Source organism: Chlamydotis macqueenii, chromosome 2 (genome assembly GCF_036417535.1).
Source record: "Chlamydotis macqueenii isolate bChlMac1 chromosome 2, bChlMac1.mat, whole genome shotgun sequence".
Taxonomy (NCBI): Eukaryota; Metazoa; Chordata; class Aves; order Otidiformes; family Otididae; genus Chlamydotis; species Chlamydotis macqueenii.
This window is the reverse complement of record NC_141557.1, coordinates 38,401,772-38,425,775: the sequence shown is the minus strand read 5'-3', so window position 1 is coordinate 38,425,775 and position 24,004 is coordinate 38,401,772. Positions and strand designations below refer to the sequence as shown.

At 40.4% G+C, this 24,004-nt stretch overlaps 1 protein-coding gene across 6 annotated transcripts in view; it reads left to right on the top strand.

The window, feature by feature from the left end:
• The window catches only part of SATB1 (SATB homeobox 1), a 93,669-nt gene extending 81,694 nt beyond the window's left edge, over positions 1 to 11,975 (top strand). For 3 of the 6 annotated variants that reach the window (XM_086742642.1, XM_086742640.1, XM_086742641.1), the window contains 3 exons: positions 6,827 to 7,030; positions 7,526 to 7,621; positions 10,266 to 11,975. In XM_086742642.1, the coding sequence (XP_086598768.1) occupies positions 6,827 to 7,030; positions 7,526 to 7,621; positions 10,266 to 10,742 (777 nt within the window). In that variant the 3' untranslated portion in view covers positions 10,743 to 11,975. The remainder of the gene's footprint in view (positions 1 to 6,826; positions 7,031 to 7,525; positions 7,622 to 10,265) is intronic. The other 3 variants (XM_086742645.1, XM_086742644.1, XM_086742643.1) reach the window with 3 other exon arrangements.
• The last annotated feature ends 12,029 nt before the right edge of the window (positions 11,976 to 24,004 follow it).

Below are 24,004 nucleotides of genomic sequence, written 5' to 3'. Positions count from 1 at the left end.
CACATCTCAAGAAGAGGCATTTGTATTCTGGTATCTCTACTCATCTTCTGGAACAGGCTGAAAACCAGCTTTTGTTTCCTGAAGTAAAGACACAGTTTTGTGAGAAAAATAGGGAAATACCTAAGTACTGAGCATTCGCAGCAGTTTTAAAAATTACTCAAAAGTATGTGCCTCTCAGAAGTTATTGCTTAAAATTACTTGAAAACCTAAGCTAAGTTGAAAAGATTTTCACTAACAAATGTGTTGGTCAGTATCGAAAACTACTAAGTCTGGTAGATTACAAGTTTTCCTAGAATTTCATAAAAGCGGCCCTTTGTCGAGTGGCCCTTCTTTTAGTAGATTTCAATTCTTCTGCATTTAGGTCTATGCAGCTTTGCATAGGAGATAACCAGGATGATACACGTATTTTAGGAAAGATAAACCTGCAGTCAGGATATATTTTCCTGCGGTCAGGAAATTCCAGAAGAACCTGTAAGGTTAAAAAAGACGGCTCTCATCATCTAGGCTTGTTCCCATGTCTGAACCCACAGGTATTTTGCCCAGAAAGAAGTCAGATTTAAGTAGTCTCAGCCCAGAAAGGAATTTTGAAATAAATGTGCCGTTCTTACCCTGTGGTGGGTGTTCCCTCCTGTATTTTTCCAAATAATGCAAATGTAATGCAAACTGCATTTCCCAGGTAAATTAAAGCCGTGTCCATTGCTACTTATTTTGTTTCTGCTGAAGTGACATTTGTTTACTTTGCTTCTCGATGCCATGTGCGTGAGTTCACTGATTCCGAACTCTCTGAATTTCCAGTCCTGTTGCACGCTGAGAGAAATCTCAGTTGAAGGGTTTAATGCGTTTTCCAATCAATGTGTAAGGGAAATTTGGCCTTATCAATTTAAATGCTGGAGATCCTTTCATTGCATTATGGAAGAATCTTCTCTAAGCAGAGATTATTCTTAAGAACTTCATAACATTTAAAGGTTAATATGTTAGGTAAAGAACAATATCTTAAGACAAACATTTTTATTGCAGGACATGAAGGGATAGTTCTGATTAAATTACATGATTATTTGAATGGGAAAGAAGACAAAGTGCATCATTTCTTGCCCTCAACTTTAATGCCTTTAATCAAATAATGACCTTCTGGAAATAGTTAATTTTAAGCATTTGGAAAGATCAATACCACTTTGCCACCAAAAAATGGCCCAGATGATGAAATTTGATGTATTTAAAGTACCATTTCACCCTTTTAACCTAGTAAATAATTTAAAATGCTTTCAGTACTCCTTTGCTACCATTATGTATCTCGTTCAAAGTATTATGACTTCTGCAAAAGCAACCTTTCTGTACAATGAGCATCTTTAGAAGTTTAATACTAAAGATCAAGACTATATGCATATACTGTAGCAGTGATGTCAGCCTTTTTTCTTCTCTTTTTACATGTGGATTCTGTTTTGAAAAGAAATGGAAATATCTATGATGAACACAGCCATTTGGAACAAAAATGAGATTTGTAAAGCGAGTTCGATGGCTTTTGAAGGGGAAAAAGTCAATATTTAAAGTTTAGTTCATGAGTTCTTTTCCTTTGTTTTGTCTATAAGCTTTTGTGTTAAAGGTGAAGGATTTGGGTTGCTCAGACAATTAAGAGCCCATTTTACCAAGTGTAATTTCATATCTGTGTTCTATAAACTGGAGTGCCTTCAGCGTTGTAAAAAAAAAAAAAAATTGCCCTCTATTAGCATGTTTGTGGGCAGATTAGAAACAGTCTTCATTAGCATAAGTAACACTTACAGATTCTTTTAAAAGTAGAAAATTATTTGCTGAATGATAAATTGCTAGCTTTATAGTTAGTTGCTGAAAATGTGCTCATTCAAAATGCCTAGTTTAGTTTAGTCTACAATACTGAATTTTTTTTAGTTAGAAGTACTGTTTAATGGATTATGTACTTAGGCTTTGTTCACAGTAGATGCTGAAATGCAATTCACACTTTCTGCTAAAATGTTTGTATCAAATACCTCCCTATTTAGACTGATTTCTTTTAACCCATATACTTTTATTATACTATATGCCCCAGAGAATGATACAAAATAATCTTAGATATACTATACCAAAGAAAAACTGTTCGTATCTTAGCATTGATACTCTAAAATATTGTACCTTCTTAGATTCAAATTACAGCTCTTCTAAAAAATGTTGGAGTCTTTGTTAGTTATTCTGTAAGAAATATTCATCATTTCGCAAAGGATAATCACTGTAACAAATTCACCAAACAAAAGAGTTCAGTTGCTCCACCTTGAAGCCCTTTCTTCCCAGACTAGATGTGTTTGTTGCTGATTTGGAAAGCTCTGCCCAGAGAACATCTTTCATGACTGTAATGCTGCCTACCTTCAGGTTGGTATTTACACCTTAAGTGCAGATTTCAATTATCTTTTTTTTTTCTTTTAATAAGAAAGATGCCAGAATGCAAGGATAGTTTGTTAGAAACTCTACGTGAAAGAGCAGAAGATTTTGTTTAAGCACAGCACAGGTCAGACTGAATGAAATAGCATTTGGATACACAGCTAAAATGCGTAGATGCTTTCTTTAAAATAAGCATGCTCCTGGGTCTTGCAGAGTCTAATGTTTGGCAGTTATTCTCTTTGCGCTTTTCCTGCAATAGTTTGGCAGTTCGACTTTCACAGGTTTTTTTCCTCTGATGTCTTATGTTTCTTTACTAAAGCCCTATCAGAAAACCAGACAGAAGACTCTTATTTATTTTAAATATCTTAGGTTTAGCATCTTTTTTTTCCCAGCATTTTCTTGCTTACTGTAGCAAGACCTTTGCAGATGGTACTTGGTTACTTGAAAGTGCATAACAGTATTTTCTTTGTAGCAGATGGATTTAAGACTTTTAGTTCCCAATAAATGTAGGTTTACAATACATAACTTTACAGGATTTGTGTTGTATATAACAGGTTTGAACATATTATCTCAGAATTCATCTGCATGGCATTTTCAGCTTATCCAGGGCCCATGCCAGTATTTTAAGTAATAGGGAGAGCATAGTGATTGATAGCAGCTAAAGGCGTGATTTTGAATAGAAACAAAGGTTTTAGAACAGAAGGTGTCAAATTAAACTTTGTCAGTTTGAAAAGTAGTAACATCCTGAAAGTTCTCCAAACATATTTACATGTGGCTAATGTTTATATTTTGCTTTGTACTCTCTTTATATTCAGTGTAATGTTGCCTGGCAAATTTGCTCTGTTTTAAAATGAAGGTTGTTCCTAATGTCATTGCAGAGTTTTGGGGGGTTTGCCTGGCTGCATAGATATAGTGGCTTAATTATTTTAAGGCTGTTTTTTAAACGATGTACTATGTATGCTGTATAAACCAGTTGTGATCTAATCTGAGTTACAAATATTTCCTTATTATTTTGTGGTCCTTTCCACTTCCTGTAAGACTATAAAGAGATAAAAAACAGTGGTCTAAGCCCTCCTTCAGAATAAATTGCTTGCACTAGACAGAAATTGCCGTAGACTTAAATTTGACTGTAAGAGGAGAAAAATCAGCCTTGTTAGGTTCGCTTGGAAATTCAACTGCATTCACTACAGCACTTTGTACTTCTTTAGTTGGAAACAAAACTTATGAATTTTACAGAACTTAAATTTCACCATTAGAAAAGTCTATATGATTACTTTTCCTAAAATTTACAAAAACATTTAGTACATCCTCATTTAGCTAACTTTTGTGAATGAGTTTTATGTTGTATGCAGAATTCCAAACCTCAAACCAACGGAAATACTTACGGTTTTGTTTGCATGTTTTGAACCAAAAGAAGGCATATTAGTGTGAAGTTTTTAGTCTCCTTACAAAGTAAACTCCTACAGCCTCTGTTACTGCCCTTTCACTATCTCTTCTGAAAATATTTATGAGATCGCCTTCAATAAATATTTTCAGAAATAAACTGTGAAGACCAAAAATTTGTTTCTATCCTTGTAATTTTAGAAGAATTCAGTTGACTGTTTCCATGTTACCCTTCGTATGTTTCATCAGAGTATGTCTACTTCTTTAAAAACGTGATGAACCCAGCAGAAAAGAGATATTTTGGTAGAATAGCAATCTATTCTGTGTACCGTGTCAGAAACATCTGATTTCAGTATCTCCAAATCGCTGCTTCTCTGAAAGGCTAGCAATTCATCAAATCATTTTTAGATAAGGAATTAGAAGTATTATTTCACTGTAAAAGTTGGTAGAAAAATACTAGTAATACAATGTTAGACATCAGTAATTAATAAAAATAAGGTCTGATCTAGTAAATATAGAAAGAGAAAAGACAAGGGAGAAGGAATTCCTTAGTTAACAAAAACTGTTGTTGTGAAATACGTTTAATCAGCACAAAATGTGATTGCTTAGGACTGATTTTTACTGCTGGACATTTTAAAAGAGTTTATACTGTCTTTTTCAAAAAAAAAAATTATGTGATTCACATGGTCACCAGACAAAATATCTGCAGCTTCTAAATGCGTGGTGCAGTTTCTTTTTCAGTCTACCTTAGGGAGCTGCCATGGGAAGGGACAGCTTGTCTTTTTTTACTTTCACCGAACTGCCATGATGGTCAGCTCTGCTCTCTCTTTCACCACCAGTAGAATGAGGACCAGCAGTTTCAGCGTGAAGCAGTGCAGGCTCCAGGCAACCAAAGGACAATTTTTATGCTTCAGGGCAGGCTCTTGGTTTTGGTTTTTTAATTAAAAATTTTATAACTGCATTTAAATTTAAAAACATCTAGATTTGTTTCTCTTAATCTTCTTCTCCCCTCCATCCCCAACAAACTACCTATGTTTTCTGATTGCACATCTTTTAACTTGCTGCAGAAAACTAATGCTGCTGTTGATCATGATCCAGCACGTATCGCTGTGGAAGCAAGGTGGGCAGAGAACCACGAGCAACGTGTTGATTTTGTTAGGGGCAGAGAGTTCATACGTTAACCTGTGAACGCATCGCAGGGCACCTTATGATGGGGACGGAGAATTCACAGACCTTTGCTGTGTTCTAAAAACATGCCAGACGATTCCAGCTGGGACAGGCTGTATGTTACGTGCTTTATGTGAGGACGTGTGGCCCAGCTTGCCAAGCCCTGGCATCCACCCCTAGCGTGTGGTCAAGGAATGGGGTGCGCTCCGTCCCTCGGGTGGAAGGGGGACCTTCTGCTGCTGCCGCTCTCCTCCCTCTCCCCTCCCTCCCTAGCACACCTAAGTGAGCACCCAGCAGATTTTGGCCCCATTTAAATTTTTGTTTTCTCAGCTCCACTACCACTGTCTCTGTAACATTTGTCACTTTGATTAGTTCTGTTTCTCGGGGGCATTTTCTCCTGTGTCATTTGTTCAGTTTTCTACTTATGTCCAAGAGAATATACTTCACATTTTTATACACACCTCACTAAATATTTTCTTATACAATATGAATGCATTAAGATTATTTGTTTACTTTCACCTCTTCCCATTGTGGCAATATCATTATGTTGCATTTATTAACTATTAGCTAAAGTCTTCAAGAAAATAAATATCTATGTTGTATCTATGTATCTATTGTATCTAGTAGTAAAGTAGTCTGTATAAACCATTTTTCAACTACCAGTATATATAAAAAGGATCTAAAAGCTTCTGTACATTTATATTATTTGTTGATTCAATAAAATGTCGTATTATCTTTCCTACAGCATTAAGAAATAAAATTGCATGGACCTAGTTTTGAAAACAGATCCTTGAAGCCAGAAGAAAGGAAGTATGCATGTTTTATACATGTAATATTTTGTTTCTAAATTTTAATATAAAAAAAAAGTTGCTACTGATGCACACTGTGCTACCGGTGCACAATTAAGAAAAAAATCCTCAATTAAATTTTAAGAAGATGTAAGAAAACAATTGTTAAATTTTCAAGATGAACTTGTATGTCTCTTTTAGAAGCAAATTAGCAACTGCTGCAGTTCTTGCAGGGGATTCTGTAGCTGGCTTCATAGTGTGTATCCCAAAACCACATCTGAGTTAGAGTAGGTGAGCTCTTAGGCAACTTGCTGTCCTGTGATGTGGAAATGGTGTGAAGGGTAAATCAGAAGCTTGAGCATATCTTGCTCCCCGCTCCAAGCCCTGTTAGTGTACATAAAACTGAGAGACTGCTTTTTTTCTGAGTCTAGGAGAAGAATCCTGAAACAGATAATCATTACTTGAAATAAGTTCACCTGCAAGCACACCTCTACTTGTAGGAGATAGGAAGAAGATACTACTTGACTGCATCTAGTCAAAGGAAGAAGCATTCTTTTGAAGAAGCATTAGGGAGTTCTTCTACTGCTATGATTTACATTAGGCAGCCCTGCAGTCAAGGCAGATATTTTAAGTGCTGTCTTGATTTGAGTAGTAGTACCGAGAAAATTGCTCAGCAGACAGTCTGCCGGTTCCTGAAACACAGTGTCAATGCTCTCGGATGGGTGTAGCCTTGCGTAAAAGAAAATAGGCAGCAGAGAGATGTCGTGGTGTCGGTGAAACCTCTTGTCCTGCGGAGGGGAACGTGTAAGGGATTCTGCCTTCATCAACTGGCTTGTTCCTAAGCAGGCAAACAGCAGCACTGCTCTGCAGGATGAAGGGGAAGGTGCTTTCCAAAATGCTGGCGGCTGGTGAGGGTCTGTGAAATAGCGTGGCAGCCCCTCGGTGTCTTGGTGTTGCCTGAAGCCCAGCCTGTACAGTGGAAGCCTTTCTTACTGGGGGAGAGCATGAGAGAATGCAGTGCTGCTGAAGTATGCGTTTCGCCCTCATTTTGCCCCTCATGAAGTGAGGAAAAAAACTAATGTTTTGCTGGTGTTATCTTCAAGGGGTGGCTCTGTGAGCTGTTACGTTGGAAAGAAGATCCCTCACCAGAGAACAGGACCCTCTGGGAGAATCTCTCCATGATCCGAAGGTTCCTCAGTCTTCCTCAGCCTGAACGCGATGCCATTTATGAACAAGAAAGCAATGCAGTTCATCACCATGGTGACAGGCCTTCCCACATTATCCATGTGCCAGCAGAACAGATTCAGGTTAGTTTACCTTGGCCAATCCCACAGAGCACTAAGTAAATAAAGCTTTAAACGGAGCAAAGGAAATTAGTGTTTCTTTCCTCCTGGCCAGGCTAAATGCAGGTCTCCCGGCACAAGATAAGAGTGCGCTGCCCTCCGCTGCCGCAGTTCAAAGGAGAGCGGGTGACCACCCACGTTTTTTGTTTCCATTTGGTGGGTTTTTTCATAGACGTGGTGGCGCAGAGGCAGCTGCGTGCTGGGCAGGGCGAGCCTTCGTGCTGGCTGTCCCTGCATAGACAGGCATCAGGACCGAGAGGCAGAGGCGTTTGGCACTGGTTGTCTAATGCCCTGCCAGCAAAGTGGGAGGAACTTGTTACGCTCTTGTTCAAAAGCTAAGCTGGAACTCTTAACAGCGACGGCTCACACTGGGTAGGACTGAAGGGAAGGGGATTCCTCATCCCACTTTAACCCCAGTGGAGGCTGGGGTGAGTCAATGTCTGTCTGTTTTTCCTTCAGAGCCCCTCTCCCACCACCCTTGGGAAAGGAGAGCATAGAGGCGCTTTCTTACCAGGCCTGCTGACCGCTGGACCTTGGCTGGGTGCTGCTCCGCAGGTGAGCTGGCACAAGGGCACCGTGTCAGGGAGAGAGAGGAGGGGATGCAGGACCCATGCCGTGGGGCTTGGAAATGGCTGCCCTCCACTCCAGGGCAGCCCCAGTGGTGCCATTTCCTCTGGGGGCTGCGCCGCCCCTTTGCTCGAACGGGCACTGCAAAGTGGGAGCATGGCTGGCTGTTTTGTCAAATATTCTAGCCCAGGTCGGCAGTGCAGACCGCTGCCTCTCTGAGCTGGGGACTCTTTAATCCCTTCTCACGAAAGACCTGAGGTCAGCCTTTCAACTGCTCCCTCATAAAGGGCAGATACTAGCCTGTGCTTTCCCATCCTCAGCTGAGACCCAGTGTATCATTTGTATCACCTATACAGAAAAATATGTACAAAGCTAAGGAAGGATAGAGTTCTCTTGCAGCCAGAAACAACATGAGTGTATATTAAGATAAAGCAAACTGAATAAGACAGTCCTTTAGGATATCAAGTACTAAAATAATTGTGAAAGCCTGGAAACTTGCCGTTTGATTTAGCAAAAAAGAGAGAGAAAGATCTATATTAAGTAATAAAACAGCACTTGTTTGAAAATGTACATTGTTTTTAATAAAATTACTTCTTAAGGGGATAAAAGGAGAAGCTTATGCACAGTATAAACATTCAACCACTACGCCATTTACTTAGATTTTCTTGCCTTGTTGATAAAAGTTGTGTGTTTGATCTTGCAAATGTTATTCACATAAGCAGTTGCATTGTCATCTCTTAATATGACTTGCAAGAGTCAGGAGTGGGAGATTGGGCCTGAGTTTTGTCTCTGCTCTTCTCCACGGCAATTGTTGTAGATGCAGTAATACGTAGCTGAGACACAAGTTTTCAAACTGTATATACAAAGCCTCCAGTCTTGCGAGAATTTAATGTGCTGGGAGTAGTCTGGAATCTCTTTGGGATTGAAGCCTTGAATGGGACTGCTCACAGACCATAAAACATGAAAGGATGTGAACAGGGTTGAGGCAAGAGCCCTAATTCCACTAGCATTTGTGTCAGATCCTACAATAAGATCACTTAAAGCGGTGGCTTCTGAACCGGGTGTTGAGACCTATGCAAAGTCTCCATGAGTGGCCCTGCGAAGTGGACAGAACTGTAATTCCTCCAGTATTTATGCTATCCGTACAGTATTCTCGTGCTTCCCGGGGTCTGCAAGTGAGCTACAACTGAGAAGCCTGGAAACCACTACGGGCACACAAAAAATTGTCGAGGGGAGACTCACAAAGAGAAATGAAATGTAGTGATAGCAACTGCTTGTTTTGCTGCTGCTGTTTTTTAATAATAACTGGTGGTTTGTACCATATGACAAGAAATTTGCTGATCCAAAATATCTTACTAACCAGTGCTTCCTGTGTTGTGAAGCAAAAGAATTGTCAACAAAAACAGTAGCTGATAAATTTACTTCTGATTTTAAACATCATCTTATAGTGTGCTGTATTCTGGTGGTAGATAAGAAAAACAGTTCTGTCCCTAGGGCTCAGTGCCTCACCTTTTAAGAATGCTTCTGAATCCATGCTTGCAAAACTTCATTTTAAGCTCTTGTTAATTATTTACATCATGATTTGCTTTATCTTATTCTTCTGATGTGCACACTGGCTCATTTTTATTGCCTGAGTTTTTGGAATGCAGCATGTTCCCTTCTAATAATAATAGTGCAACTTATTCAGAGCTTTGCATCTTCGTGCTTTATAAATATTAACTAAATAATCCCCAGCACAAACACAGAAGCAGGTAAATATGTTTGTTCCCTGTGTATACGTTGGGATACTTGAACATAGGCAAGACAGAACCCTCTCCGAGACCACAGGCAAGTGAGGTGAGAGCCAGAAGGGGAAATACAGATTTCCTACCTCCAGATCTCTTTGTCCTTGCTGAGGCTGGGTTTGGCAGCGTGACGTAAGGCGCTTCCAGCTAACGCATTCTGTCATAACGTTTGCGAGTTTGACGAGACTTCAGCGCATGCTAAGGTCAGATCAGCAGCGCGATAGTTCTGCGCTGAGCTAAAATGCTCTCCTCCCTGCCTCCCCCCATAGTCTAGCTATGGCTAGAGATTTGCAGCCCTTGTTTTTGGGCAGCAGCTGCTGTTGCTGGCAGAGCTCCTGTGCGTTTGCCCTCATCTGGCACTTTTCTCACTTTGCCCTTGCTATAGTTCTGGCTAAGCTGGTCAAGTTAATCCTATACTATGTCACCTACTTAGCATTTTGTCTTGTCTGCACTTGACTCGTGGTGCACATTCATTAAAATTTGTCAGTTACACCACGTCGGTGTCTCGTCATCGGCGCTTTCAGTCAGACAAAGCCAGAGTGTTCCTTCCCCCTCTCTGTGGAAGGAATCCCACTGTCCCTTTATCCTCCATGTCTGCTCGCACATATACAGACACATGCAAGGTACTCAGGGAGTAACAAACTCATATTTTAATTCTGGTTCAGCAATAATGGGCCTTTTTTTTCTTTTTTTTTTTTTCTTTTTTTCCTTTTTGTTGTCTAAACTTACTAAGCCTTTGTTTATAGCTTTGCAATTCGCACCCCCCCACAACTCCTGTATTTTCTTAGTAACAAAAATATGAGCAAGAATATACGTACAAAAAAAAAATGCTATGCTTTGTCTTGCAGCAGCAGCAGCAGCAGCAGCAACAACAACAGCAGCAACAGCAACCAGGTCCCAGACTACCCCCAAGGCAACCAACAGTAGCATCACCAGCCGAATCCGAGGATGAAAATCGTCAGAAACCCCGGCCGCGAACAAAGATTTCTGTTGAAGCCCTAGGGATCCTACAGAGTTTCATACAAGACGTAGGCCTGTATCCAGATGAAGAAGCAATCCAGACTCTCTCCGCTCAGCTTGACCTGCCCAAGTACACCATTATCAAGTTCTTTCAGAACCAGCGATACTATCTCAAGCACCACGGGAAGCTGAAGGACAATTCTGGTTTGGAGGTGGATGTTGCAGAGTACAAGGAAGAAGAGTTGCTCAAGGATTTAGAAGACAGCATCCAAGACAAAAACGCAAACACGCTTTTTTCAGTTAAACTAGAAGAAGAGTTATCAGTAGAAGGGAACACAGAGATTAATGCTGAATTGAAAGACTGATCTAAAAGTATTATTTTCTTTCAACAGTGCCACTGGTATTTACTAATGAAATGAAAATTCCATCTTGCGTTCTGTCAAAACCGTTTATTATTCATTGTTTGGCCAATGAATCTTCCAAAACTTGCACAAAAGTTGAAAAAAAGGATAATGCAGACTGCACTAGATGTTTTACTCTGATTTACAAACTGCTTCGCAGCAACAGATGAAGCGTTGAGGATTGTTTGATATTAATTTGTGTTCACTGGATACACTGTGAGTGTACCCAATAAGCATGATACCAGTGATTTTGATTCTGGAGCCTTCAGACAAGCATTACAACTTTTGTGATTTACTGTTTTTCGTTTCTGTTTTGTTCTTGTTTTTTAATTATTACTGTAGCACTCCACACTTGATCTTTGGAAACTCACATTTATTTAAAAAAATAAAATAAAAAGAGTTTGTTACTCTTGTTCTATTGTATGTTACAAAAGAACTATAGACTGTGGAATGCAGTTTAAAGATAACATATGCCAACAAATGCCTTGTATTATATGGCACTGCCGTAATTCAGATTTGTTTTCTTTTGGAAATAAAGGTCACTGTTTTTTTTTTTTCCATTCTCATTGTTACATGGTTTTAAAGAAAATGAAAAAGAAAATGTGAAACACAATTTAGTCCTCATTATTTATTTGTAGATCCTGCAGCATCATGTTGTAATTAATTTTTTTGGAAGTTTCCGTTAAATGTAATATTGCTTCTCTTGTTATCATACTGATTTTTTTTTCTATTTATAAATGTATTTTGATGGGCAGTAAAACAAAGTGTCTTAAAAGTTTTAAATAGAGAAAATGTGCTTTACACAGTTGCCTATAAAAAGTGCTCTATGTTATCCAAGCAATTCATACTATAAGCTTCACTCTTATTGTTGTATGCAATTTTTACTATCATGCAAATAAGCTTAGGTAAATAAAACTAATAGATCACCTTAGAAACTTATGCAATTAATGTGAAAATAATTGATGTTTGCAATGTGTCTTCCTTTGGTTTACAATCAATTTTAAAGCTACAGCTGTATAAATTTTCTGTATAAAGGTGTATTTCTTTTTTATGAGTTTATTGCTATGAAAACACCAGTTATTTTGTTACAGCTGGCTGTTTTTATAAGTGTATCACAATTTTCTTTATGCAGAAATGTTCTGACTAGGAGTGGTTATTGACTGTAACTACACAATTAAAATTGTTTGTATGGTATGATATGGCAGGGTTTGTCTGCGTATGTGTGTATCTGGGAGAAATAACTTGTTCTTGGTGCACGTTGTGTACCTTCTTGCCACCACTTTGAAGATGACATTTCAATTGTTCTCCTTGAAAATCACAGGCAGATTTTTTTAATGACCTTCTTAAAATTTGAATTTAGATAACATACTTCAAAAAGAAGCACAGTTTGGTTATGAAAATCATAACCTGTCTTTTCTTGGTTTAAAAACTTGCCTGCCCAACAGAGATAGCAGGATATTATTGAGTCAAAAGGCTATCAGGCATAAACATATTTACAGTTCCTGGCAGTAATACACTTATAATGGTTACAGCTGGTTTTATTTTACACTAGAATTATGCGAACACTGTTCCTTGCACTAATGTATAAACATTAAAAAACCACATTAATACTCACAAAGTAAATAGGAAAGATGGGCTTTGCACATAGCAGTCTCCTTCTAAGCAAGATTATTTTTAGTGATCGCTAATAAGGTTCTTGATAAAGCCATAGTAATTGGTGAGCTCTGAATTTATGCAAGACTCATGTCTAGGCTAGAGAGAAGTCTGCAGCTGAAAGTTGTGAAGTGGACACCATTGTTCTCTTTTCCTAAGAGAGAAACAGCTTGAATGCTGCGATTCAGGATTCAGATTCAGCTTGGTTCTTCCAAAATGACTAAAAGTTTGTGAAACTCCGAGTTGCAAAGGCACAAATTACTCTTAGGTTGCAGCAAATTTCTCCTTTTAGTTCCATGAAGTTCCTTGGGAAGATACGTATTAGGCAACAAAGCAGGTTTTCATTCCACATGTTTAAAACCAACACAAGTTGCCCAGGTCTTTGTCTCAGTGCCCTTGGGGTTCATGGAGCAGCACCCAGCTGTGGCACCTCTTGGCTGCTCTCAGGACTGTGCTGGGCCTGCCCCATGATTTGGGCTTGGGATCCAATCCACTTAAAAGAAGAGAGCATTAGTCCTGCTCTGGGAGGGAAACAAGCCTTAGGAGGGACATGGATGTGTAATTTAGCATTGCATTCCAAGGGAGGGACAGTCAAACTATGCCCTTGCTTAAGGGACTTCTAGTAGCTGTTAAGCCCAAAGCTATGCCGGTTGCAAAAGGTCAAAACCTAAGCCTAGTCCAGGGAAGCCACTGTGGTCACCATTGGATTTCTTCCCTTATTTCAAATGAGATCATTGCTTTCCACAGCCACACCGCTGCTTGGAGCTGGGTCAGATCCCTGTTCACAGCCATGGGACAGGATGAAACGTAGCTCGGGCAACACAAGCTGGTTTGACGTGCAGGACAATACCGCTGGCACCTTTGGGCTGGCCGAAGCACCAAGTGACCATTACAATAGGGCTGCTTAAGGAAAGATAACAAACAAAACAACCACTTTTAAACTAATACGTGTGCATATACAGCATAGAGGGGAAAGTGAAGGAAAGACTTTCCTGGAATATACCTCTCTTCACGCAGAATGCTAATACATCTAGCACACCTAATAACAGAAACAGGGCAACAAGTCCAACACGCTATAAAAGCATAAGAAGAAATGTTTATAAAATTGTCTTTGCTATTTTGAAAGCAATTTCCTTTTGTTTTGTCCTTTTAAGTTTTATGTGTGCTGAAGTAGAGGCCACGTGCACTTGCAGACAGTTATAGCTGTTTCTTTTCCATTATCTTCATTTTTCTTTCTCCTAGACTAGCTGAGGTTATCTTCCAAGTAGTTCAGCCTCTGTAGTCACATATTACCTGCAGAGGTCTGAAGCAGGGCATTTTTGTGTCCCAGTGGGAGGGCTGAGAGTACTCTCTTTTAACTTGGCCTAAGGGATCAAAAGCATTTTTGTTAAATCCGTGGCAGCGTTTTCAAAGGTGATATGGGCATTAAGGATCCCAACTTTATGTGGATGCAGGAGATTTATACTATTAGGGGTTAAGCTGCTACAAGCATGTGCCACCTTGACTCATGGACCAGTTAGACTACCTAGAAAATTACCTTATGGCCTTTCCTGTTCTTTTTTCTCACCATCTGGCCTAATGCTACAAAAAAAAAAATCCAAACCCTTTCTATTTCTGCAAAGGTCAAGCAATCAGACTGGACTTCTGTAACAAAAAACACCAATTGAGTCGTCAAAATACGATTAGTTGGGAAGTTGTTAGTAAAACTCACAGAGTAGGACTTCTCTGAGAGTGTATGGAATGAGTCTTTTGTATATACTGAGGGAGGTATGGGAAAAGAATATTGCTTACTAGGAATAAAATTTAAGCTGCAAATGAAGCCAAATGCCTAAAAAAAGATAGAACTGAGTGCTGGGTGGGGATGGAAGGACTTAGTTTTTGCTATAAAACTGAAGTTAAGTATTTACTATGTTTTATGGCATTTACCATAAAAAAGTGGAGTATTTTTACTCCCTGCTGATTCCCATTAATCTATATTTAACTGACAAGATTTATGTGTATATGCTAGAGTTCCCAGTGTGTGTTTTTCAAGCCTGAAAGAAAACCAAAGAGGCCACAGATTCCAGGATGTCCATGAGTTGGGAACAGCCTCAAGCCCCGGTCACACATAAAAAGGTTACTTAAGACTCCCTACCTTACAATGCAGGATTTAAATTTGTGTTTTCTATAGCTACTTCAAATTGATCAAATTATGCAGAAAAAAAATGTGCAGGTTTTAAAGTAAATTATTCCACTTATTTTTTTATTTAAGTTGGGAAGGTTCGGCAAATGGAGAAAGAAGGGAAGGTTCCCCGAAACCAGTGATTCTGTTTCAATTATTTACTTGATTCTGTACTTTTTTGTGTGTGTGCTGGGTAAGCACCAAACATTGCTAAGTTCATTTGCCAAAGCAAATACCCCATATGTTAAAAGCAGTATAAATTAGAAGATCTGCTTGAGCATCAAGTATTAGCAATTCTGCTTAACTTATTGAACTGGTGCTTTGATGGCAGGTACATTGCAGAGACCAAAGGTATTTTGATTTTTGCATAATGATTTATATTGTGCTTTGAGTAAGAGTCCCGAAGCAAAGCAGGGATATAAATATACTCCCAGGCCTTTTTTTTGCACACAGATGTAATTTTAATTTGGTCTCCTCACAGTGCCTTGCGTCCACACAGTCTTTTACTGCAACAAATGAGCTAATAATTCAAACTGCAATAAGTGATCCTCCTTGGAGCAGGAGTAGCACTACTTGGCAGTGAGTTTGTTTGCTTTCGGGTTCATACGGGAGTCCTCCTGCCCGCTCTGCTGCTGGCAGTCCTCCCACTATCCCACACCGCACATTGTTTCACATTGGCCTGCCCCCGGGTGCCCTTCCTCCTCTGGGTCATCTTGCTCAAATGTCATCTCTCCTGGTTACATGGCACCACTCAGGTGTATATGCCACAGTTTAATATGAGGCAGCAAGGAGTGTGTGTATCTGATGTCACCTACCCTTTGTCATCACCATTCATGCTGTGAGCCCTGCAGAGCTGCTAGAACAGGCCACTTGTATCAGAAAGAGAGTGACACATCCACCAGCAGGCAAGTAGTTTCTGAGCTGATGGAGTAGAGGGGGCAAAGGGACCTGCATCCAGAGGGGAGTAGGAAAAGGAAAGAGGAAGGTGCCAGAGAAAGATGGGAGCATCAGTAGAGTCACATTAGCTACCCTTGCATGGAGGAATGGGCTCCTTTTGCAAGCCGTGCTACAGTGATACCCAGAAACACTTCAAGATTCTGCCAAGACACCATAGAAAATGTTCCTGACCTGAAATGTACTATGATCTCCAATCATGGGATTTGCCTTGGCAGGCAATATGTAGGATAACGCAAAAGCCTCCTTAGCTGTCTGTGGCAAAAGAGGGCCCATAACGGTTTGGCCTCTGGTACTGTTCCTGCGTGTAGGGTGTGCTGGATTCTTTTCATCAGCTGCAGACTGACAGCTACCATAGCAGCTGCAGTTAGGACTCTCTTTCCAGATTACTTGCTTACCCACATAATATGCTAAAGCAACATCTAGGCTGTAAAACCTCTAATTGTCCTCTGAGATCACATCCAACCACAAGCAGTATGTTTGCAGCCTCCAATCTACTTTTCTGAGCTGTCTCCTACAGCCCAGCTCCTCTTTGGGCCAAATGTATCACAGGAGTTAAAAAAATCAAATGTGTTATATGGCCCAGATATTTATCATAGTGCAAGAGAAGAGAAAAAACATTAACTCTGTGGGCTCACAGAGTTATATAAGCACACACAGTTCTGAAGTTTTGGGGCAAATATGTTGTCCCAAGGGGCTTCAGAGAGAGACTTCGTACTGCTGTAGTCATCGGTTGCAATGATTTGAAATTTTGGGGCCAGAAAAATTCATGCAGAATCCTACTGATTTTGCAGAGGAGTTTCTCCCAGAACAGAATTTATATCAAAGAGTGCTCTATTTTGCTATTCTTATTACAAAATCAATGGCCTTCGCAGGAGCAGCCTTACAGATGTTGTTGCCCTTCCACATCCACATTAAAGCAGGACACCATCCTGGTAAACCAGCAGCACTGCTTGCAGCTGTCAGTCCCTTCTTGCCCCATCATGAGGGAGCAACCCTGCATGCAGCGTGCCCCGAAGTGGCTCAACTCTTCCTTACTCTCCCGTCATCAAGTTAAACACAGCCCTTTATCCACAGTCGGTGTTTTCACTTGGAGAAAACAATTTAGAAAAAAAACCTTACCTTAAAGAAAGCCACGGCAGGGAAAGGTAAGCCAGGATGTCCCTTCGTAAGTGTAGGAAAAGTGATTCTTTATCATTATCAATCAGCATGACAGCTTGGACTGGGAAATAAGTACAGGTGTTGTTGTTGGCTTGCCTTAGTAGACAAAATGCTATATCCCCAGCCTAATAAGGATTTAATGTCAACTGTGAGACTGAAGGAGACAGAAAAGGAGGAAAGGTGATAAGAACTATCTAGATAAAAACTTACTGGGGACAGTCATGCCTAGAGATGACTGGAGAATTGCAAGGCTGGTTTAAATTGAAGGAGGTCTGAGTTAGCCACCAGGAAAAACTGAGGAACACTTGTAGTTCACAACCAGGATGTCCTGGAAAAGTGCAGAAAGAGCAAACACAGAAACGGAGCTGTTTCAGAGGAAAGATTAAATAGAAAAGGCTTGCAAAATGGTAGTGGCACCTCGCTTCTTTAGCAAATACCTGCAAAATCATAAGTGATGTATGGAAGGTGAATACAGAAAGACAATTCAAAATTTATTGTAACACAACTAGAGACAATGTTTTAAATTATCAACAAGGAGGATTAAAAAACAGCAAAAGGGAGCAGTTTTCCGCAACTTCTGAACTCACTGCTACAGACCCCATTTCATACCAAGAACACAAATGGCTTAAAAAAAGTTCAAAGAATTTGTGAAAGAAAAGCGTTGATCTGACCTTCTTTTAAAGAGGCCAAAGACTGCTTTCTGCTCTGTAGTGCTGGACAACATGTGAAGATTATGCTGTACTGTTTTATTCTGTGACCCAGTGATGGCATCTATGTGAACATTGTCCAGCATCCAGCCAGGGAAATGGTTGCTTTGAGTCCTCTATAAGTCACAAGTGAGAAGAGTTTGAGCGGGTTGAAATTTACACTGTGTTCTTGGTCAAGTATGCTAAATGCAGTTTGTTTACTTTATTTCCTATCTTGTTCATAACCAGATTTAAAAAAAAAAAAAACTGATCTGAATAATTTCATTGAGGAGTAGGTCACCTCATATTTACAAAACATTCCCTCCCACACACTCCAGCCTTATATAAATTTATACCCAAATCATTTTGGTTATTGCCATGACACCAGTGCAGTCACTATTCACAACTGTGCTCTAACTGCAGCAAGAGTAAAGTAAGACTCCTTTGACCACATTCACCTACAAAACTAGGCCATTTTTTCATCATATACCACCTTTCTTTCAGCCTCCCCTGTGCACATCCCACTTTCATTCAGGTTTAGCTGACCTCTTCCTTTCTCTTCTTCAAAAGCCCACTGGAAAGGTTCACACTGGGGAAAGATAAGTGACGGCTTTCAGAATGACTGAAAAAAAAATAGATGTGTATATTTGCATCATCCCCTCATGAGATATGGCTCCCAAGCTTTTCAGGGTGCATTATGGGATGGCCAGGAGAAGAATCACTGGAATGTACTGGTTTGATCCCAGGTCTTCTCCAGTTGTCCCTGGGTTTTCTGCAACACACTCTGGGGAGCAGAGGGACGGTCAATGCAGCTGGGGGTACCTCCACAGGGCATCACATGGCTCATGAGCGCGACACCGCTTGCAAGCGCACTGTTGGACGAAAAAGCACCGTGGGAAAGCAGATGAAAGCAATGTGATTGCATTTCACGTTTGATACAGCTCATTCCTGAAGCCAGGGTGAATAGCCTAATCCAATGTATCATTCCTGTGCAGGCAGACCCTCGGGCTGGCATCATGTCCTGTGGAGCACTGCTCCAGCGTGCAGCATCTGCCACTGTCTGCCCAAGGGCTTGGCTTCAGACTGCCCTCCTCCTTTCCACCTCCTTTTGGAAGATGCTTTGCACAAACTTTGAAGGCCAAAACTCAAGCTGTTTCAGGCCCTTCAGGCCATTTATTCCCCTGACACTTCCTGCACAACTTGATCTTTGATCCACAAGCCTGACCTTTAAAGATTGAAAGGGCCAGATTTCCAGGGATTTAGCTTCAATTTTGCGTGCTCTTATTTTTTCAAATCTAGGTCTATCTGCTTACCCATTGTCTCCCCTGTTTAATCAATATGTCAGCTGTTGATGACAATTGCTGCCAGACAGCTAGTAGATGGGACAATTATTCTCACAAGGACTTTTAAGTCCAGACTTTTAACCCACTGGGTCCAGCATGGAGCAGCTGCAAGAGCTCTGAGTAGCAGCTGCCCCTTTTCTACTCCGGCTGCTGAGCTGCTCTCCTGATGGTCTCTGGCTACTTTGCTAGGACAAGAGGAAAAGCTGCTTTCTTTTCTAGACATCATAATGTAAAGGCTTAAGTCACTGTTGCTGTAAGAAAGGAGGTCAAATGCCACAGCCAGCTCGCACCCAGTGTGGTCATGATGCAGAGCACCCTAGGACAGCTCTACTTTGCACCCAGCCAGCAGATGAGTAAGAGATGCAAAACAGTCAGGAAAGCTCTGCCTGCCTGTTGCTTTTCACACCTCAGGTTGTTCTTAAAGAGGCATTGGGGCAGGTATTTCTACAACTTAGAAGATAACTGGAGCAGTCTCAGACTCAGGATCCTGCAGCCCCTGACTTTTGAATTGTCTCCTGAGCAAGGGTCTACGGCAGGCTCTTTCAAACCTGCCTCCTGCAGTGGCTGCTTTGGGGCATGGCTTTGCCAAACCCATCAGAATAACATCAAGAAGCAAAAAAAAAGGAGCCAATGTTCCACGTCATAAGCAGTTATTCTACTGAGGAAGATCAAGTAATTTGATACTAACTTTCACCCTTTCTAAAACATACTCATGGCCACTGGATTGTACCTCTTCACCTCACTTCCGAAGGATAAGATTGTGTTTGGGAAAAAAAAAAAAGTGTGTGGCTGATGCATTGACTCATCCATCTGAGCCTCACAGAAGTCACAGGCCACCAAGCAAAACTTGAAACAGTCTTTATGTTGCTCTGACTTATGGTAGGAATGGGCCTTATATTCACCTGACACTGAAACTGGGGCTAAAAAAAAAAATGATGTAAGGCCATACTACCCCACACCTCTTTCATTTTGCTGCAAGCACTGCTCATCAGTATCAAACCATCTGTACTGCCATCGTTTAGGGCTATGAAGTTATAACTGCAAAGTGTTACCGCTGCTAGTAGGACATTATATACAATATGCAAGATGAGCAGCTGTAACTGCAGTTTTCTGCCTGGACTGGTGGTCTTTTATCCACTTCTTCAGCTCTGGGGTCTGGCAGGTAGGCTGTAGGGCATTCCCGACATCAATGAAATTCCCTCCTTCTGCTGATTTCTCCTTCCTGGGCTCTGCCAGAGCCCAACTCATGTGATTCATTAAGGGTAAGCAAGACACAAAGTGAATTCATATCTGCACCTCCAGACCTTCCACAACACTCGAATGTGAGCTATAGGGCTGTCTACAGGGGCAGGAAATTGTTCCAGGGGATTTGCGCTGGCTTCTCTCAAATGTTGACATCCAGCTGTGCAATCAACTGTTATATCAAGGCACCTTGCTGCCCCGTGGAGGGATCCCTTCCAGCGGGCAGATGAGAGGGGTCCTTCAGCAGACCGTAATGATCCAGTCCGTGGGGAATATATAACAGCATGTTAATGGCCCACCACTGAAAGTGCAGTAGAACAGCATCAGAGACAACTGAGGAACAGCACAGGGGAGAAAGCATGTGAATGGGAAGGATTGCCTCGATACGAAAAAAAAAAAACAAATGAAGGAAAAATAAAGTGAAGAGGGAAGAAAGGAACTAAAAGACAAATAGATGATTGAAATATATACTAATGGCATTAAGATGTCCCACCCCTCATCTATACTCATTTTATTCCAGTATTTCCTCCCATTTCTCACAGATTTGCCAGTTTTTCAGTCAGCTAGTAGAAACCAAATAGAAGCTATATTCTCCCCAGCGAAGGGAGTGTTTTAAACTTTGCTGGACCTGGATTCTTCTAAGCTCTTTTTTATTACTGTTCTTTCTTTTGAGCTCATAGGCATGATGTTTATCTCATCCATGCTTGGGAAAAGGGAGAGGAATGGGTAGGCTTGACTTGTGCTAACTGTTGGCAACAGTTGTTTAATTTTTTTGCAACAGGCACCCAAGTATCATGAAACTAAGTAAAACATAAATAAATATGCTCTTTGGAAACCCCATACATCTTTATGGCCTACAATACCTTCAAATCATGGAAAAACACATGTTTGTTTGTTTGGGGTTTTTTTTTTTAAAAAAATGCTACCTCCCATTGCTGTAAACAAGGTCAGGAGGCCAAAATTAGTCTGTCCTATTTTGCACAAAATAGTCAACAACTTAAGATGTTTTTGCAATAATCAGAAAATTATTGACCGGTGTCAACACCCCCTTTCTGATAAACTGTTGAAATGTTAATATTCTTGGCAAAATTGTTTTTGCTCTAATTACTGTATCCATCTGCTCTATAAGATTGATTATACTGTGTGAGTGTTCGTTCTCTTGTCTCCTGCAATGATGGGCCTCTCCTTGGCGCAGAAACAGTCCTGCCTCATCTTTACACAGAGACGAATGTGCAACAGAAATCAAACCAACACTCAGCCCCAGTAAAGCCAAATAAAAATTTCTTGAAGGAGTTATGCAATAGATATTAACTGGCCCTTGGATGGACCACCCCTTGGAAAACTATTGCCCTGGCCCGGATGAAGATAGCTGGCCTTCATCCAGCATGGGGTATCAGTGACCAGGAAGGCCACCAAAATCCTAGAAGCCCACAAATGCTGGCATATCAGCAGTGTTACTGATTCAGCTGAGGAGAAGTTTGGCTAGTTGGCAACTCCAGGACCCCTCTGCACCAGCTCCTTGGCAATGAGCAGCCAGGTTGTCCGAGGAGCAGAGCATTTCCTGTCCTACCTTCTGTCAGCACCTGCAAAGGCTAATGTTACCTGGATTGGATTGTTTCATTTTTGGAGCCAACATATAATATACGTCCTGTCTGTGGTGTGTGCCAAAAAAGACTTGGTATAAAGTGATGTCTGGTATTAATCATTATTGAACTGATTAAAACAAAACACAACACAACAAAAACCTCATACATTTTCTCATACAAAAAAATCAGTGGAAAAATAATTGTTTTACTAGAAAAAAAAGGGTTTTTTTCCCATGGCAAGTCTGAAGGAAATTCAAAATTGCATTTCATTTTTGAACTGGTATTTCAAAATATATGCTCAAAAAATGATGCAAACCAATAAAAAAACCTTCTTTTTCTTCAAGCATTCTTGCATAGCAGATGAAATTTTTCATTCGAAAAATGATGGTTTGTTTTTTTTTTCTCACACACACAAAATCAAATTCAACAAAAGCATTTATTTCAGAAATACAATTTTGAGTTAAAAAAAAAAAAGCTGCTATTATTTTCCAAATACTGAACTGTGTAGACACGTCTAAAGCATTCAAAAGCCATTGAGACTTGGACTGAGATTGCTTTCAGGTTTTTCATTTTGAAAAAGATTTAAGGTCTTTGTAAAAATCTTCCAAGTTCTTGACTCCATAGGGTGCACTCAGTGCATATGCTTATCTTTGCAGAAAGAAGCTTTCAGGGTAGAAACTTCCAAAAAGGAAGAAGGACTTTCTAGATGTTGAAGGGATGGCTTTTTCAGAGTTTTAAATTCACAACATATGTGTACATACAAATTTTCCTGGACTGTAATGCAGCCTAAAGAGCCTTTGCCTGATATTCATTCCTACCTTCATGTCAACCCTTTATTTGTGCCAGCAGGGAATATTAAGCTGTGCTTAGCTAACACAGGCTGTTTCCAGTGCCTCAGCTAATGTACCATGCAGGAACACTTTCAGAAGAGTTTAAAAAAGAAGGGGTAGAAGACTAACAAAAATATTGTTACTAGATTTATTGGAGATGGTGTGGGAGAATGAGGTTTTTTAAAAAAAAATTCTCCTTTGGAAAAGATTTTGTATGCCCACCTAGTGTGCTATTACACTGCTTAGTAATTTATTCTTTTTAAACCTGAGAAAAGTTTCAGTGGGGAGAAGGTGCTTGCAGTTCAGCCTTGACATAAGACCTCTCTCATCTTCTTCTGGGCATAACTTCTCCCATTTCTCACAGCAGTTCCCAGCCTTAAGAGCCGTATTCCTGCTCCCATTGCCCAGAGCAGGAGAAATGCAGGAGGACTTTCTGTAAGAGAAATGTAATAGAAGTTTCTGCAGGCTTCTTGCTTCAAATAGAGATTCTCAGGCCTCGGCATCTAGCACCCAAGACATCAATTCTGCCATCACTCCCAAAAGGCCCTTGTGTCCTTGTGTCTGGTGACCACTATTCAAAGGACTTTCCACCTCGAAAAGACGGATTTTGGCTATTGCCAAAGCCAGGGAGTGACAAGATCCCTTTCAAAATGAGGAAAGTTGCAGTTAGGTACCTGGGAGACATAAGCCCAGGGTAACTTCTGCAGAAATCAGTAGGGATTTTCAATCAGCTTTTGAGCTGACAACTACTTTTAAATTACTTTTCAAAATATTTTTCAAGCTATTTTTCATCATACACTTGTTTAGTCATACCAGCCCTAAAAGGCCAGATAGGATTCTGGCAAACATCATGGGAAATCCATTATGGAAGGAAAGTGTCAGCATAAAGATCTCTAAATCTCAGAAAGGAGAAGGACTGAAAGTTACAGTTTTTACCTAGGACAAATACAAATACTTCAGAAAAGGAAAGTGACAACAGTAAAGACCCCACACTCCACAAAGAGCCACTGGGAAATCCATAAGTCTGAAGAGAAACTAGGGTTTCTCTAAACATTCAACTGCTGTGGTTACTGTTTCTGCAGGGACCTGAGCACTTTCTCATCGTCCTCCAGCACAAAACACGTGGAGGGTTGCCATGACTGAATTAAGCTTGATAATTTTATGTCTGCCTGCAGACTCAGACTGACATCCTGACGTTGTCCTACACTGGAGGACTATTTTAAAAGCTGCCTTTACAGGCACACTGGATGTAATGCGGTTTTATTTCTAAATGAAATCTTTGATTATGGAGAACAGTCCCATGGCTAGGGATGCATGCTGCAGAACCACAGAGTCTGTGGGGGACCATGCTTATCGCAGCAAAATCGCCTTCTCAACTGTTCAACATTGCTGCCGTGTCATGTTACAGTAATAACTGCAGATGAAGAGCTTTTAATTCATTGATAAAAGCAGAAGGCTGGAGTAGCTGGCTAGCTGTAATGAAGCTTATTATTCTGCAGCTAATTTGCCGATTATATTAGAGTTTTATTTCTGAGCACTTGTACCAGAAGACAGCATTATCAACACAACATCTAAACATAGAAGGTCCTGGGAAGAATGTTAATGAGCTA